We start from the raw sequence: 18,053 nt of genomic DNA, 5'->3' as shown, positions 1-18,053 counted from the left end.
TGAATCAGAACCGGTTGGTCGTGAAGCAGGGTCTCCGCTTGACTTAGGGCGTTGTATATGGCCCTTAGTTCCAGGATATTGATGTGAAGGCAAGTCTCCTGACTTGACCACAGCCCTTGGAAATTTCTTCCCTGTGTCACTGACCCCCACCCTCGGAGGCTTGCATCCGTGGTCACCAGGACCCAGTCCTGAATGCCGAATCTGCGACCTTCGAGAAGGTGAGCACTCTGCAGCCACCACAGGAGAGACACCCTGGCTCTGGGGGATAGGGTGATTAACCGATGCATCTGAAGATGTGATCCAGACCACTTGTCCAGTAAGTCCCATTGGAAGGTCCTCGCATGGAACCTGCCGAAGGGAATGGCCTCGTATGATGCCACCCTCCTTCCCAGGACTCGAGTGCAGTGATGCACTGACACCTGTTTTGGTTTTAATAGATTCCTGACCAGTGTCACAAGCTCCTGAGCTCTCTCTATCGGGAGATAAACCCTTTTCTGGTCTGTGTCTACGATCATGCCTAGGAGAGGCAGATGAGCTGTAAGAACCAACTGCGACTTTGGAATATATAGAATCCAGCCGTGTTGCCGTTACACTTCCAGAGAAAGTGATACGCTGTTCAGCAACTGCTCTCTTGATCTCGCTTTTATGAGGAGATCGCCCAAGTACGTGATAATAGTGACACCTTGCTTCCACAGGAGCACCATCATTTCCGCCATTACCTTGGTGAATATTCTCAAGGCCGTGGAGAGACCAAACGGCAACGTCTGAAATTGGTAATGACAATCCCGTACCGCAATTCTGAGGTACGCCTGATGAGGTGGATCAATGGGGACATGAAGGCATGCATCCTTTATGTCCCGAGTCACCATAAAATCTCCCCCTTTCAGGCTTGCAATGACCGCTCTTAGCGATTCCATCTTGAACTTGAACCTTTTCAGGTATATGTTCAAGGATTCAACATGGTCGAATAATAACCCCCTCCTTGTTGAAGGAGGGGAACATTGACCACCACCTGTTGAAGATACAATTCCTGAATTGCAGTTAACACTGTTTCCCTCTCGTGGGGGGAAGCCGGCAGGGCCGTCGGTAAGGGGCATCTTCTCAAAGTCCAGCTTGTATCCCTGAGACACAATATCTATTGCCCAGGGATCTAACAGGAAGTGAACCCACTTGTGGCTGAACTTACAAAGGCGTACCCCCACCGGGCCTAGCTCCACCTGTGGAGACCCAGCAACATGCGGTGGATTTTTGTAGAGGCCGGGGAGGACTTCTGTTCCTGGGAACTAGCTGTGTTGTGCAGCTTCTTTCCTCTGCCCCCGCCTCTGGCAAGAAAGGACGCACCTCGGACTTTCTTGTTTCTTTATTCGAAAGGCTGCATTTGATAATGTCGTGCTTTCCTAGGCTGTGCAGGAATATAAGGCAAAATATCAGAATTACCAGCTATAGCTGTGGAGACCAGGTCCGAGAACCCTTCTCCACACAATCCTCAGCCTTCCATATGCCTCTTAAGTCGGCATCATCTGTCCATTGCATATTCTACAGGACACGTCAAGCAGAAATCGACATAGCTTTGACTCTAGGACCCAGTATACTCATGTCTCTTTGGGCATGTTTTATATATATACCTATCTCTTAAGACCGCATCTTTAATATATATATATATATATCTCTATATATACATATATATATATATATATATATATATCTATATGCATACTAGGGTCTCAATCTCTGCTGATAAGGTACCTGTCCACGCTGCCACAGCGCTATAAACCCATGCCGACACAATCGCCGGTCTGAGTAGTGTACCAGAATGTGCACGCTATCTGCAGGATCCCTGAGAATAGCTAGTGCTACCTTCTGGGCAAACGTGACACCCTAGGGGAAGATTCCCATCACATCCTGGCCCTAGTGGGGAAAGGATACTGCCTGAGAATTTTTTGTGGGAAGCTGCAGTCTCTTGTCTGGAGATTCCCGCTCTTTTTCCTCATGAGAGGAGGGAAATTTACCTCAGCTTTCTTCCCCTTAAACATGTGTACCCTTGTGTCAGGGACAAATGAGTCATCAGTGATATGCAAATCATCTTTTATTACAATAATCATATATTGAATACCTTTCTGCCATTTTGGCTGTAACTTTGCATTATCGTAGTCGACACTGGAGTCAAACTCCGTGTCGATATCAGTGTTTATTATTTTGGATAGGGACCATTGTGAGACTCTGAAGGTCTCTGTGACATAAGGACAGACATGGGTAGATTTCCTGTCTGTTCTCTAATCTTTTGTGCAATAAAATAAGAATTTACTTACCGATAATTCTATTTCTCGGAGTCCGTAGTGGATGCTGGGGTTCCTGAAAGGACCATGGGGAATAGCGGCTCCGCAGGAGACAGGGCACAAAAAGTAAAGCTTTATGATCAGGTGGTGTGTACTGGCTCCTCCCCCTATGACCCTCCTCCAAGCCTCAGTTAGGATACTGTGCCCGGACGAGCGTACACAATAAGGAAGGATTTATGAATCCCGGGTAAGACTCATACCAGCCACACCAATCACACCGTACAACCTGTGATCTAAACCCAGTTAACAGTATGATAACAGAGGAGCCTCTGAAAGATGGCTCCCTACAACAATAACCCGATTTAGGTAACAATAACTATGTACAATTATTGCAGATAATCCGCACTTGGGATGGGCGCCCAGCATCCACTACGGACTCCGAGAAATAGAATTATCGGTAAGTAAATTCTTATTTTCTCTATCGTCCTAGTGGATGCTGGGGTTCCTGAAAGGACCATGGGGATTATACCAAAGCTCCCAAACGGGCGGGAGAGTGCGGATGACTCTGCAGCACCGAATGAGAGAACTCCAGGTCCTCCTTAGCCAGGGTATCAAATTTGTAGAATTTTACAAACGTGTTCTCCCCCGACCACGTAGCCGCTCGGCAGAGTTGTAATGCCGAGACCCCTCGGGCAGCCGCCCAAGAAGAACCCACCTTCCTTGTGGAGTGGGCATTTACCGATTTTGGCTGTGGCAGGCCTGCCACAGAATGTGCAAGCTGAATCGTACTACAAATCCAGCGCGCAATAGTCTGCTTAGACGCAGGAGCGCCCAACTTGTTGGGAGCATATAGTATAAACAGTGAGTCAGATTTCCTGACTCCAGCTGTCCTTGAAATGTATATTTTTAAAGCTCTGACAACGTCCAACAACTTGGGAGTCCTCCAAGTCGCTTGTAGCCGCAGGCACTACAATAGGCTGGTTCAGATGAAATGCTGACACCACCTTAGGGAGAAAATGCGGACGAGTCCGCAGTTCTGCCCTGTCCGAATGGAAAATCAGATATGGGCTTTTGTAAGATAAAGCTGCCAGTTCTGACACTCTCCTGGCCGAAGCCAGGGCTAGTAGCATGGTCACTTTCCATGTGAGATATTTCTTCTGGAAGAAAATCGACAGGGCCGAAATTTGAACCTTAATAGATCCCAATTTGAGACCCATAGACAATCCTGATTGCAGGAAATGTAGGAATCGACCCAGTTGAAATTCCTCCGTCGGAGCACTCCGATCCTCGCACCACGCAACATATTTTCGCCAAATGCGGTGATAATGTTGCGCGGTTACTTCCTTCCTTGCTTTAAACAAGGTAGGAATGACTTCTTCCGGAATGCCTTTTCCCTTTAGGATCCGGCGTTCAACCGCCATGCCGTCAAACGCAGCCGCGGTAAGTCTTGAAACAGACAGGGACCCTGCTGAAGCAGGTCCCTTCTCAGAGGTAGAGGCCACGGATCCTCCGTGATCATCTCTTGAAGTTCCGGGTACCAAGTCCTTCTTGGCCAATCCGGAGCCACTAGTATCGTTCTTACGCCTCTTTGCCGTATAATTCTCAATACTTTTGGTATGAGAGGCAGAGGAGGAAACACATACACCGACTGGTACACCCAAGGCGTTACCAGCGCGTCCACAGCTATTGCCTGCGGATCTCTTGACCTGGCGCAATACCTGTCCAGGTTTTTGTTGAGGCGAGACGCCATCATGTCCACCATTGGTCTTTCCCAACGGGTTACAAGCATGTGGAAAACTTCTGGATGAAGTCCCCACTCTCCCGGGTGAAGGTCGTGTCTGCTGAGGAAGTCTGCTTCCCAGTTGTCCACTCCCGGGATGAACACTGCTGACAGTGCTATCACATGATTCTCCGCCCAGCGAAGAATCCTTGCAGCTTCTGCCATTGCACTCCTGCTTCTTGTGCCGCCCTGTCTGTTTACATGGGCGACTGCCGTGATGTTGTCCGACTGGATCAACACCGGTTTTCCTTGAAGCAGAGGTTCTGCCTGGCTTAGAGCATTGTAGATTGCTCTTAGTTCCAGAATGTTTATGTGAAGAGACGTTTCCAGGCTCGACCACACGCCCTGGAAGTTTCTTCCTTGTGTGACTGCTCCCCAGCCTCTCAGGCTGGCGTCCGTGGTCACCAGGATCCAATCCTGTATGCCGAATCTGCGGCCCTCCAATAGATGAGCACTCTGCAACCACCACAGAAGAGATACCCTTGTCCTTGGAGACAGGGTTATCCGCTGGTGCATCTGAAGATGCGACCCTGACCATTTGTCCAGCAGATCCCTCTGGAAAACTCTTGCGTGGAATCTGCCGAATGGAATTGCTTCGTAAGAAGCCACCATTTTTCCCAGGACTCTTGTGCATTGATGTACAGACACCTTTCCTGGTTTTAGGAGGTTCCTGACAAGTTCGGATAACTCCTTGGCTTTTTCCTCCGGGAGAAAAACCTTTTTCTGAACCGTGTCCAGAATCATCCCTAAGAACAGCAGACGTGTTGTCGGAATTAACTGGGATTTTGGAATATTCAGAATCCACCCGTGCTGCTTTAGCACTTCTTGAGACAGTGCTAGTCCCATCTCTAGCTGTTCTCTGGACCTTGCCCTTATTAGGAGATCGTCCAAGTATGGGATAATTAATACGCCTTTTCTTCGAAGAAGAATCATCATCTCGGCCATTACCTTGGTAAAGACCCGAGGTGCCGTGGACAATCCAAACGGCAGCGTCTGAAACTGATAGTGACAGTTCTGTACGACGAACCTGAGGTACCCCTGGTGTGAGGGGTAAATTGGAACGTGGAGATACGCATCCTTGATGTCCAAGGATACCATAAAGTCCCCTTCTTCCAGGTTCGCTATCACTGCTCTGAGTGACTCCATCTTGAACTTGAACTTTTTTATGTACAGGTTCAAGGATTTCAGATTTAGAATAGGTCTTACCGAGCCATCCGGCTTCGGTACCACAAATAGAGTGGAATAATACCCCTTTCCTTGTTGTAAAAGGGGTACCTTGACTATCACCTGCTGAGAGTACAGCTTGTGAATGGCTTCCAAGACCGTCACCCTGTCGGAGGGGGACGTTGGTAAAGCAGACTTCAGGAAACGGCGAGGTGGAGACGTCTCTAGTTCCAACCTGTAACCCTGAGATATTATCTGCAGGATCCAGGGATCCACCTGCGAGTGAGCCCACTGCGCGCTGAAATTCTTGAGACGACCCCCCACCGCCCCCGAGTCCGCTTGAGAAGCCCCAGCGTCATGCTGAGGCTTTTGTAGAAGCGGGGGAGGGCTTCTGTTCCTGGGAAGGAGCTGCCTGTTGCAGTCTCTTCCCCTTTCCTCTGCCTCGTGGCAGATATGAATATCCCTTTGCTCTCTTGTTTTTAAAGGAACGAAAGGGCTGCGGCTGAAAAGTCGGTGTCTTTTTCTGTTGGGGAGTGACTTGAGGTAAAAAGGTGGATTTCCCGGCTGTAGCCGTGGCCACCAAATCCGATAGACCAACACCAAATAACTCCTCCCCTTTATACGGCAAAACTTCCATATGCCGTTTTGAGTCCGCATCACCTGACCACTGTCGCGTCCATAAACTTCTTCTGGCCGAAATGGACATAGCACTTACCCGTGATGCCAGTGTGCAAATATCCCTCTGTGCATCACGCATATAAAAGAAAAGCATCCTTTATTTGCTCTAAAGACAGTAAAACATTGTCCCTATCCAGGGTATCAATATTTTCAATCAGGGACTCTGACCAAGCTACCCCAGCACTGCACATCCAGGCTGTCGCTATAGCTGGTCGTAGTATAACACCTGTATGTGTGTATATACTTTTTTGGATATTTTCCATCCTCCTATCTGCTGGATCTTTAAGTGCGGCCGTCTCAGGAGAGGGTAACGCCACTTGTTTTGATAAGCGTGTGAGCGCCTTGTCCACCCTAGGAGGTGTTTCCCAGCGCGCCCTAACCTCTGGCGGGAAAGGGTATAAAGCCAATAACTTCTTTGAAATTAGCAGTTTTTTATCGGGGGCAACCCACGCTTCATCACACACCTCATTTAATTCATCTGATTCAGGAAAAACTATAGGTAGTTTTTTCACCCCCCCCATAATACCCTGTTTTGTGGTACCTGTAGTATCAGCAATATGTAACGCCTCCTTCATTGCCAAAATCATATAACGTGTGGCCCTACTGGAAAATACGGTTGATTCGTCACCGTCGCCACTGGAATCAGTGCCTGTGTCTGGGTCCGTATCGACCGACTGAGGTAACGGGCGTTTTACAGCCCCTGACGGTGTTTGAGGCGCCTGGACAGGTGCTGATTGATTGTCCGGCCGTCTCATGTCGTCAAACGACTGCTTTAGCGTGTTGACACTATCCCGTAATTCCATAAATAAAGCCATCCATTCTGGTGTCGACTCCCTAGGGGGTGACATCCCCATATTTGGCAATTGCTCCGCCTCCACACCAATATCGTCCTCATACATGTCGACACACACGTACCGACACACAGCAGACACACAGGGAATGCTCTTAAAGAAGACAGGACCCCACTAGCCCTTTGGGGAGACAGAGGGAGAGTTTGCCAGCACACACCAAAAGCGCTATATATGACAGGGATAGCCTTATAATAAGTGCTCCCTATATAGCTGCTTTAATATATATATTTTTGCCACAATTTTGCCCCCCCTCTCTTGTTTTACCCTGTTTCTGTAGTGCAGTGCAGGGGAGAGCCTGGGAGCCTTCCTGACCAGCGGAGCTGTGTGAGGAAGATGGCGCTGTGTGCTGAGGAGATAGGCCACGCCCCTTTTTCGGCGGGCTCGTCTCCCGCTCTTTAACGGATTCTGGCAGGGGTTAAATATCTCCATATAGCCCCCGGAGGCTATATGTGAGGTATTTTATGCCAAAAAATAGGTTTACATTGCTTCCCAGGGCGCCCCCCCCCCCAGCGCCCTGCACCCTCAGTGACTGCCGTGTGAAGTGTGCTGAGAGCAATGGCGCACAGCTGCAGTGCTGTGCGCTACCTTAAGAAGACTGAGGAGTCTTCTGCCGCCGATTCTGGACCTTCTTCTCTTTTCAGCATCTGCAAGGGGGCCGGCGGCGAGGCTCCGGTGACCATCCAGGCTGTACCTGTGATCGTCCCTCTGGAGCTAATGTCCAGTAGCCAAAGAAGCCAATCCATCCTGCACGCAGGTGAGTTCACTTCTTCTCCCCTAAGTCCCTCGTTGCAGTGATCCCGTTGCCAGCAGGACTCACTGTAAAATAAAAAACCTAAGCTAAACTTTTCTAAGCAGCTCTTTAGGAGAGCCACCTAGATTGCACCCTTCTCGGACGGGCACAAAAACCTAACTGAGGCTTGGAGGAGGGTCATAGGGGGAGGAGCCAGTACACACCACCTGATCATAAAGCTTTACTTTTTGTGCCCTGTCTCCTGCGGAGCCGCTATTCCCCATGGTCCTTTCAGGAACCCCAGCATCCACTAGGACGATAGAGAAATTCACCTTAGCACTTACACATATCCAAACAGGTGTCGGCGTTGTCGACGGAGACACCCTCTCACACACATATTTGCTCTATCTCCTCCTTAGGGGAGCCTTTTACCTCAGACATGTCGACACACACGTACCGACACACCACACACACAGGGGATGCTCTATTTGAAGACAGTTCCCCCACAAGGCCCTTTGGAGAGACAGAGAGAGAGTATGCCAGCACACACCCCAGCGCTATATGACCCAGGAATCACACAGTAACTTAGTGTTAACCCAGTAGCTGCTGTATATATTGTTTCTTCGCCAAATTTATGTGGCCCCCCCCTCTCTTTTTCACCCTCTCTATCGTGCTTCTGCAGGGGAGAGCCTGGGGAGCTTCCTCTCAGCGGAGCGGTGGAGAGAAAATGGCGCTGGTGAGTGCTAAGGAAGAAGGCCCCGCCCCCTCAGTGGTGGGCTTTTGTCCCGCGATTTTGTGTAAAAATAATGGCGGGGGCTCATGCATATTACAGTGCCCAGCTGTATATATGCTGCTTTTTGCCAGGAGGTACTCAATTGCTGCCCAGGGCGCCCCCCCCCCCCCCTGCGCCCTACAGTGACCGCAGTGTGTGGGTTAGTGTGGGAGCAATGGCACACAGCTGCAGTGCTGTGCGCTACCTCATATGAAGACAGGAGTCTTCTTGCTTCAACCCGCCGGCTTCTGTCTTCTGGCTCTGCGAGGGGGACGGCGGCGCGGCTCCGGGAACGGACGACCAAGGTTAGGTTCCTGTGTTCGATCCCTCTGGAGCTAATGGTGTCCAGTAGCCTAAGAAGCGCAACCTAGCCGCAGTTAGTAGGTTTGCTTCTCTCCCCTCAGTCCCACGTAGCAGAGAGTCTGTTGCCAGCAGAAGCTCTCTGAAAATAAAAAACCTAACTAAAATACTTTCTTATTAGCAAGCTCAGGAGAGCTCACTAAAATGCACCCAGCTCTGTCCGGGCACAGATTCTAACTGAGGTCTGGAGGAGGGGCATAGAGGGAGGAGCCTGTGCACACCAGTAGTACTAAATCTTTCTTAGAGTGCCCAGTCTCCTGCGGAGCCCGTTTATTCCCCATGGTTCTTACGGAGTCCCCAGCATCCACTAGGACGTTAGAGAAATTTCTTTCTTACAGGAAACTCAGGAGAGCTCCCTGTAATGCACCCAGTCTCCTCTGGGCACCGTATCAAACTGAGGTCTGGAGGAGGGGCATAGAGGGAGGAGCCAGTGTACACCCATATCTAAAGTTCTTTTTAGTGCCCATGTCTCCTGCGAAGCCCGTCTATTCCCCATGGTCCTTACGGAGTCTCCAGCATCCTCTAGGACGTAAGAGAAATATCACTTAGCTTCCTGTAGCCGATCCCTTGTGACAGGACCCCGTATCAACCAGGAGTTGACTTTCACAGTATTCTATCCGCCGAAGGAAAAGAATAAACATTGGGACTCCTTGAGAGGACGGGAGACCCACTCGTCACGGTCGACCTAGAGCTTTATCAATAGAGCGACCAGCACATAAAATAAGAATACAATTACTGCAGCATTCATTATAAATCATAAGATGAATACACATGATGTAATACACATATACACACATATCCTACCTATATATACATATAACATACATATAAGCGGATTGTCCGGAACCTTCGGGACCCAAATGACATTAATGTGTTCTGAATGTGTATGACCATGTACTGAATACCGCAGTTGTGGATCTACCAGGAAGCATTATAGTCGACAGAAAACCTAGTAATCGTCGACCGCAGGGAGCAGTAACCAGGCAAAATAACATTCTTGCGACTCCAAGGGGTCCGAGGGAATTATACATATATAATTTTATCAACATTCCCCCACAGATATAACCATGTCAGTGCTCGAGCTACAGGCTCATGGAAGCGAATCATATAAATACCCATAAATATATATACAGGTTGAGTATCCCATATCCAAATATTCCGAAATACGGAATATTCCGAAATACGGACTTTTTTGAGTGAGAGTGAGATAGTGAAACCTTTGTTTTTTGATGGCTCAATGTACACAAACTTTGTTTAATACACAAAGTTATTAAAAATATTGTATTAAATGACCTTCAGGCTGTGTGTATAAGGTGTATATGAAACATAAATGAATTGTGTGAATGTAGACACACTTTGTTTAATGCACAAAGTTATAAAAATATTGGCTAAAATGACCTTCAGGCTGTGTGTATAAGGTGTATATGTAACATAAATGCCTTCTGTGCTTAGATTTGGGTCCCATCACCATGATATCTCATTATGGTATGCAATTATTCCAAAATACGGAAAAATCCCATATCCAAAATACCTCTGGTCCCAAGCATTTTGGATAAGGGAGACTCAACCTGTATATACATGTATAAGTCAGTTACAGCATGTCAATTTACACCCTGTAATAACAGTTGGTGCCAACAGGATCACCCACAGACTACTGTGTCCCCCATACCGTGTTTACTATGAACAAGTATAACACAACCGATCTGTTGACTCAGTATCTACAGTAACAAGCACCAAACAGGCGTCGGCGATGCCGACAATGAACCCCAGAGGCGTTTGTGACAGAACATTCACACATGTCGACACAAGTGTATATCTGACAGCGAGCACACAGCAATTATACACAACCATGAGTACATGCCATTTCCAAATCAAATAGTGTTATACATTCCTACATAACACTAACAGTATGTGCCCCCCCTTGTTTGTGCTGTACACTGTTATGGCGGGGACACTGAGGAAAAATGGCACTGTATCTAGCTGTGAGGGCTAAGCCCCGCCCCTTATTGGCGCGCGGTAGCCCGTTATATTATAAACCGTATATGCAGGCAGGGGCCATATACAGTGGCTACCCACTGTATATGTGCTCTGGAAGTAAAACACACTGTAAAACATACTGCCCAGGGTGCCCCCCGCTTGCGCCCTGCACCCGATACCAGCCGTTGGTGTGTGGGTGCAATGGCGCGCAGCGGGACCGCTGCGATATGCGGGCGGGGGTAGAGGACATGGTGCCCAGGCACCGAAGAACAACTTAACCAGCCAAAAAAAGAGCCTCAGTAACTTGCTGCCCCGGGCGCTCCCCCCCAGCGCCCTGCACCCTGAGAGTGTGTTGGTGTGTGGGAGCACGGAGCGCAGCGCAACCGCTGCCTGTTACCTCCGTTACTGAAGTCTTCTGCCGTCACTGAAGTCTTCTTCTCTTCTAATACTCACCCGGCTTCTTTCTTCTGTGAGGGGGATGACGGCGCGGCTCCGGGAACAAGCAGCTAGGCGAACCAAGTGATCGAACCCTCTGGAGCTAATGGTGTCTAGTAGCCGAGAAGCAGAGCCCTTAAACTAAGAAGAAGTAGGTCCTGCTTCTCTCCCCTCACTCCCACACTGCAGGGAGCCTGTAGTCAGCAGATCTCCCTGAAAATAAAAAACCTAACATAAAGTCTTATAGAGAAACTCAGCAGAGCTTCCCTAGTGTGTGTCCATTCACTCCTGGGCACAAAGTCTAACTGAGGTCTGGGGGAGGGACACAGAGGGAGGAGCCAGTTCACACCCAGTTTAAGTCTTTATAGTGTGCCCAAGCTCCTGCGGATCCGTCTATACCCCATGGTCCTTTTGGAGTCCCCAGCATCCTCTAGGACGTAAGAGAAAGTTTTAAAAGCCAAGAAATAAATTAATTGCTTTAATATGAATTACAGGCTTTAGGACATTAAGAACACCTATAAAAATTTAGTACATACTGTTCTGTTTGACAGTAAAATTTTCTCTGGAGGAGCAACTCTTCCACCAAAATTCAGGAGTTTAGTGTCAAAGTTTAGACCCCAGTCCCGAAGTTCTTTCTGAACATTTTCATCCCTAAAAAACAAAAAACAGAAAAGAGATACAGAATTATTCAATATGGTTATCAAACTAAAAAAATAACGTAAAGTTATTGGGCATCATATGATTAAATAGTTGATACATGATTTCTTGCACCTGTGAAGCACAGGAAATTCTGGGGGTGCTAAGCTTGGCGGGTTTTGCCAGGCTAAAGGCCCATACACACTAAACGATGTCGCTCTGTGAGCGACGTCGTCTAGTGTTTCCCCTCAAGGGCCGGCGGCCGCCTGTACATACTGATCGATATGACTGCTCATATGGCTCAGTGACGCCTCCGATCGACAGTGACGATAGTCCAGATCGAGCATGCATGCACTGCCAACAGCGACGATCGTTGCCGACCCGCGGGGCCGCGCATCAGTCGTCGCTGGTGGCATACACACTTGCCGATAAAATGAGCAACGTTGCTCAGTGAGGGGGAAAATGAGCGCCGCCGCTCATTTTATCGCCATGTGTGTATGGGCCTTAAGGTACAATACTCCACTTTTCCTGCATCTACAGGTTTAAGCTGCATTATACAAATCATGTACAAATGTGTCATCATAAACTTAGCCTCAATATGTCAGGCGGCTTAAGCGAGACATACTGAGTGTGGTGTAGCATATTTTTGCGTGAATGCGCACTGATGACATGCGATACGTATACTGTGCGCAACTGAATCTGAGGGTTAGATTTACCAAAGCTTCCAAATGGGCAAGTGGTAAAGTTGCCAACAGCCGATTATGGCCCAGATTTATCTCCCTTGGATAGTGAATAATTGCACGGTGATCTCAGCACCTAACTGTAATTTTTCAAACACAGCCTGTAACACGGCAGTTAGGAGCTCCAAGGCTTGATAAATCTGGGCCTGAGTGTTGTAATTTTCGAGAATGCAAAAAAGAAGTGATAACAAGAATCTGATTAGTTACTATTAGCAACATCACTTTATATTTTTTAAGAAACTTTAGAAAATAGACTTCTGAATCTTTATACAAAGCACAATGGAACTTGCAGTGAAAAAAAAGTGGCGACCACTGCATTGTAATTAGGGAGGCCGATCCCGGGCATTTTTTCAATCCCGGGATTCGGGATTAAAAAATGCTCAATCCCGGGATTGCAGTAGGGATCAGTGTAGGGAGCAGGGAGAGTATATGTGGAGAGCAACAAGGGGTGGAAGGCAGCGAGGGAGGGAGGGTGTAGGGAGCAAGGGACGGTGGGTATAGGGAGCATGTAAGGAGCAGGAAGGGAAGGTGGGTGTAGCAAGCAGGAAGGATGTCAGGAGCAGAGAGAGAGAGGGAGGATGTCTGGAGCAGTGAGGGAGTGTGGCTGTAGGTAGCGATACCACTTACTAATTGGGCGGGCCGCGGGCAGCAGCCATGGACACACACACACACACACACTGACCGCGCTGGCCGCATTTCAAATGTAGCGCTGGCCACCAGCCAGTCAGAACTGGCAGTCCGGCAGCCAATCAGGAGCCGCGGCCGCTGCCGCTTCCCTGATTGACTGCCGGTATGCCAGCTCTGATTGGCTGGCGGCCGGCACTACATTTGAAATGCCGCCAGAGCGGTCAGTGTGTGTATGGAACTAACTCGCTGACAGCCAGGCAGCGCTGTGCTATAGTGCTCAGCACTGTCCGGTAAAAACTGCGCATGCGCACTCTAATCCCGTGAATCCCGGCATTTTTGGGCCCAAATCCCGGGATCCCGATATTGGCCTCATTAATTGTGATTCTTAGTATACAGATTTATACTCGGCAGTGGAAAGACAATTTCATTTCAGGATCAAAGAGAGGGGTCACTACTACTTTTTCATTCAGTACTAAACAGGCAAGGGGCATGTGTACTATCAGGTCAATCCAATTAGCTGCAAAGGGTGCTAAGTGGTGCTGCTGTGGCATTTAAACGTCGGCAACGGCTCCCGATCTCGCACCCTTTGCAGACTGAATTCTGCCTGAATTCGCACAAAACTGCTCGTTACCCTATGAGGCAGCGAGCACTTTTGAGAGAGTTTGGACTGTCGCAAAGTGCGGTCGCTGACGCGATGATTCGCTTCCGCTTTACCGTCGCGGCTAATTGGATTGACCCCTATATCATAATTCACAGCTGAAAATGATTACACACCCAGAAAACAAGTAATTACTACTTCGATGTAAATTTATATAATACAATCCGCGTGCAGAAGAATTAATAGACCGGGTACAATCCTGATAATTCCCATATCCAAACATGACCAGTTGGCTGACCCACATGTTAAAGAAGTATAAATACATCATCTTTACAAGGATAATAATTTGCAGGGCTTATTATTGACATATTATACAAGCTGGCAAAATCAGAATTTTGGTACTTACCGATAAATCCCTTTCACCGATTCCACAGGGGCCACTGGAGTGTAGATACAATGGGGATATAGTAGGCAGTAACTGGGAGCTGGCACTTTAAATTTATAACCATGTGACTAGCTCCTCCCCTACTATGTCCCCCCTCCAAGCCAGTCTAATGAAAACTGTGCCCAAGGAGAGCTGGAAAAGACCAACGTCAAAGTAGAGGAGGTTCGCTAAGTCAAAAAAAAACAATATAACATCCAGGAAACCTGGAAACATAGTGATAGGGTAATAGGAGCAAAAAGCACAGTCACACAGTGACATGCAACCCGAAAGGCGTAGAAGGACGAAACAGCGCTGGGTGGGCGTCCAGTGGCCCCTGTGGAATCGGAGAAAGGGATTTATCGGTAAGTACCAAAATCCTGATTTCTCCTTCATCCACTAGGGGCCACTGGAGTGCAGATACAATGGGGACGTCCCAGAGCTCCCAAGACGGGAACGAGAGCGCTGAGAGTCCTGCAAAACCGCTCGGCCACACAGAGGCCGCAAAAAAGTCAAAACCGTAAAACGTGATCAACGTATGATGACTCGACTAAGCGGCATCGCAACAGAAAGCATTCACGGAAACCCCGTGGGCGGCCGCCCCCGAAGGTCCCCCAGAGCACGCAAAGTGCGCCGAAATGGAAAACGGAGGCTCTCAAGCAACCGCCAAATAAGACTGTCCGATGGTGAGATGTATCCAACGGCCCAGCTTACGCTGGGACCCCGGCCATTTAGGACGGGAGCATCGTACAGAACAAAGAAGAAAACAATTTGTCGAATAGCCGAAGACCTCTGTAGAGAGTCGGTGAGCCCTGACAACATCCAAAGAGGGCCGAAAACACCAGTGTCAGATTTATATGAAAAGCGGACATCACCCCAGGAAGAAACGAGAGCTGAGTATGACGCTCAGCCGTAACCTTAATCGAAAGGGGGGCTGCCAGAAGAGTACTCCCTGCAAGAGAGCCCGAACTTCCGGCAGCCAGGCTAATTTCCTTTGGAAAAGAAACCGAAAAAGGAGAGACCTGAAAGTCATGTCAAACTAGTCGAAGCGCAGCCGAGCAAACCACCCGGAGAAACCAAAGGCGGCGGCTAAATGAAAAACCGGAGGAAAAGACCCTCGTCACCCACACCAGACCACATAAAGTTTCCCAAAAGTGGCAAAAGTGAGACGAGGTAACAGACTTCCAAAATCGGGGCCCAGTAGGTATCACCGAACTAGGGAACTCCTGCCTTCTGAGAAGGTCTCGTGAACAGCCACGCCGTTAAATGAAACCTGTGTAAGACTGCAGGGTGGATGTTCAAGTCATGCGCGGCCAAACTGTAATCACAGGGAAGACTAGCGCGCGCATTCTCCCTTTATGTGTTGCAGAAAGAGGTAGAAACAGAAAAGGAGGAAAGATAGACTAATCAGACACTCCAAGGAGTCGTGAGGGCATCCTCGGCTACTGCCGCCAGAGCTCACGTCTGAGAGTAGTAAAGGGTTGAAGAGTCAGTCGGAACGCCCTGAGGTCGATCCGAGTTCTCTGCCGACAGTGGACCAGCTGACAAAACTCCGGGGAATGTCCACTCACCCGGGTGCCTGACCTGGCGGCTTGACCTGGAATGAAGATTGTCATCCTCTGCTCAGAGGAGAATGTAGGCGACCTCTCTCAGCGCCGCAACTTGCCTGCAAAGAGAGAGGAACTGGCCCCGAAGAAGGAAAAAATCCTCTGACGGACCGAGGGGCATAAATAGGACCCGGGTCGAATCAGAAAATCCTGAATCCTTCAGATATTCAGAAGTAACCTAAACTGCAGAGAGGGTTTCCATCAGTAGATTGTTCAGTTAAGGAACAAACGTCACTCCCTGCCTTTGAAGTAGGGCCCTCCTGTGACCTTCATGAACACGGTGGGAGCGGAAGAGGGACCGAACGGAAAGGTCTGACAGTAGAAATGAGTATTCTGTACTACGAATTGGAGAAAAACCTGACGAGGAAGCCCAATGGAAAACAGTAAACAGGCATCCCTGATGACTAAGGAAGTCTAAAACCCTTTTTTTCTTCAAATTAGCAATCACAGACTGAAAGAATTCTAAATTCAGAATAGGCCTGGCCGAGCCATCTGGCTACGGCACGGGAAAAACCAAAGGCCTGAGAAAAAACCCTGATTCCAATGATGTGCGGAAACAGGGATCAGGACCCTTGCGGTTTGAAGCATCTGGAACGCCGCCTGCAGGACGGTCTCACTTGTCGTCGTAAACCGGCAGACCCGTGGTGAGGTAACCCTGAGGCGGTTGAACTCCGAAATCGAGTGTGTAACCGCCTGTGCTGAGAAACCTAGCCCAAGCATACCAAGGCCTCCCAGAAAAACCACAGACATGCGCCCACCCTGGGATCTCCCAGGTGGGAGGTAGGTCTGACCTGCGGTAGGTGTGTTGGAGGACCTACAATTAGACTGGCCGAGGATGCTGAACCTCTGCCTTTTACTCTGAGATCCCTTGGTGACGGAGATACCGCCCCTGTCATGGATTCGAAACCTGAAAAGGGCACGGAAAGATCTAAAGGAAAGACCGGTGTAGGTCCGTGCTGGAGCAGCATTAGGGGAAAGAAAAGTGGACTTACCACCAATCGCCTGAGAAATCCAGGCAAGAAGAACCTTCCCGACCAGGCCCGTAATGAACCTGCTGCCCATTAGGATTCAATATCCGCCTGCCACTGTCGCATCCCCAAAGGTTGTCGGGTTAAGACAGCCCAAGCGGAAATTCAGGCTCCGAGTATACAGACGTCCTTGGAGGCCTCAAAAGAATATAAAGAAGAATCGAGACTCTGATCTGCCCAAGGTATCAGCTGATCCTGATGCAAACCATCCGGTAACCTAGAGGACAATTGTTCCACAACCTACCTGCTCCGGACAAGGTAGAATCCCTGCTGCCGCATATTTCTCTCAGATGGCTCCCTCAGCAAGGTTGCCCCAGGAAATGGCAGCTTGGACCGGCGATACATCGAGGGATATACCCTTGGAGAGGTCCGATATCGTTTCCTGCTATCTGCGCGGAAAGGATAGGAAAACCAACATTGTTTGATACCTGAGATTGTGCATTCGGATGTCTTCAGGCCGCGACCGGAGCATATCCAGCTCATCCGAAACTGGACAAGTCGCTGTCATTTCTTCATTGGCGCCAAACTCTGCGGTACGTGAAGCGGCCGACTCCTTTACCTGCAGCACCAGAGGAACTGCTGTACAATGCACCTCGATATCCTGAGATATTGTATCAGTATCCTGGACATCTCTCGCCTCCTCCAAGAGAGGCCTCTCATCCGCAGAGTTGTGTAACATGGAGGTTAGCAAGCTCCTTTTAGAAACCTGGAGAGGAAAAATAACGTACGGGGTCTCTGGTTAACAGCGACATTACCTGCATAAGCCGAGCTGTTGAAACAGGAGTACGCTGCAGTTGCGTTGAGGGTTGAGCAGATGTTTCTACAGCACAATCCTCACATAACAGGAATTCTCTGACTGGGTGTTACGTTCAGTAAACGGAAAGAGAAAAGGTGGGTTAAAGAAGCGTAGCCCTATGAAATCTCTGCACTCTAACGTGCAGTGACAGATACGTTTCAAATAAACATTTTGGAGCAGCGGAGACTTGAACCGGTAGCGCTGCGGGTCAGGAGTCTTAGCCACTAGGCTATAGGAGCTTCCCTTAAAGTTGCTTTTGTTGGGAGTGAAACCCGGGTCTCTGTGTTCAGATGTTCCCGCTACTAGCGTAACGAACCACAGCAGCTATTTGTCTGATGCCACATTCATTCCTCAAAATACAAACAGCATTAGTATCCAGCGAAAAAAAAGGAATAATAAAGGGAAGGCAACACCCGCCCTGTATGTAGTGTACTGCTAAATTAGAAAAAACAGGTGCAATACATGTTTCTCGGAGGCTCTGCTGGTTTCCCAAAATGGCGGTCAGCCTGTGATAAAATGCTGATGGGGCCATGTCACAGACAGGGTGTACATTGCAGGGAATACTGTGAATCTGGGT

General features: G+C 48.8%; 1 protein-coding gene across 4 annotated transcripts in view; it reads right to left on the bottom strand.

The window, feature by feature from the left end:
- PIWIL1 (piwi like RNA-mediated gene silencing 1) overlaps positions 1 to 18,053 on the bottom strand; it is a 1,090,590-nt gene that overhangs the window by 533,767 nt on the left and 538,770 nt on the right. For all 4 annotated transcript variants that reach the window (XM_063964616.1, XM_063964613.1, XM_063964615.1 and 1 more), the window contains exon 12: positions 11,560 to 11,674. In XM_063964616.1, coding sequence (XP_063820686.1) covers positions 11,560 to 11,674 — 115 coding nt within the window. The remainder of the gene's footprint in view (positions 1 to 11,559; positions 11,675 to 18,053) is intronic.

The sequence above is a fragment of the Pseudophryne corroboree genome, chromosome 1, assembly GCF_028390025.1.
Source record: "Pseudophryne corroboree isolate aPseCor3 chromosome 1, aPseCor3.hap2, whole genome shotgun sequence".
NCBI lineage: Eukaryota > Metazoa > Chordata > Amphibia > Anura > Myobatrachidae > Pseudophryne > Pseudophryne corroboree.
Note: the sequence above shows the minus strand (reverse complement) of the source record. Positions and strands in the feature narration are given on the sequence as shown.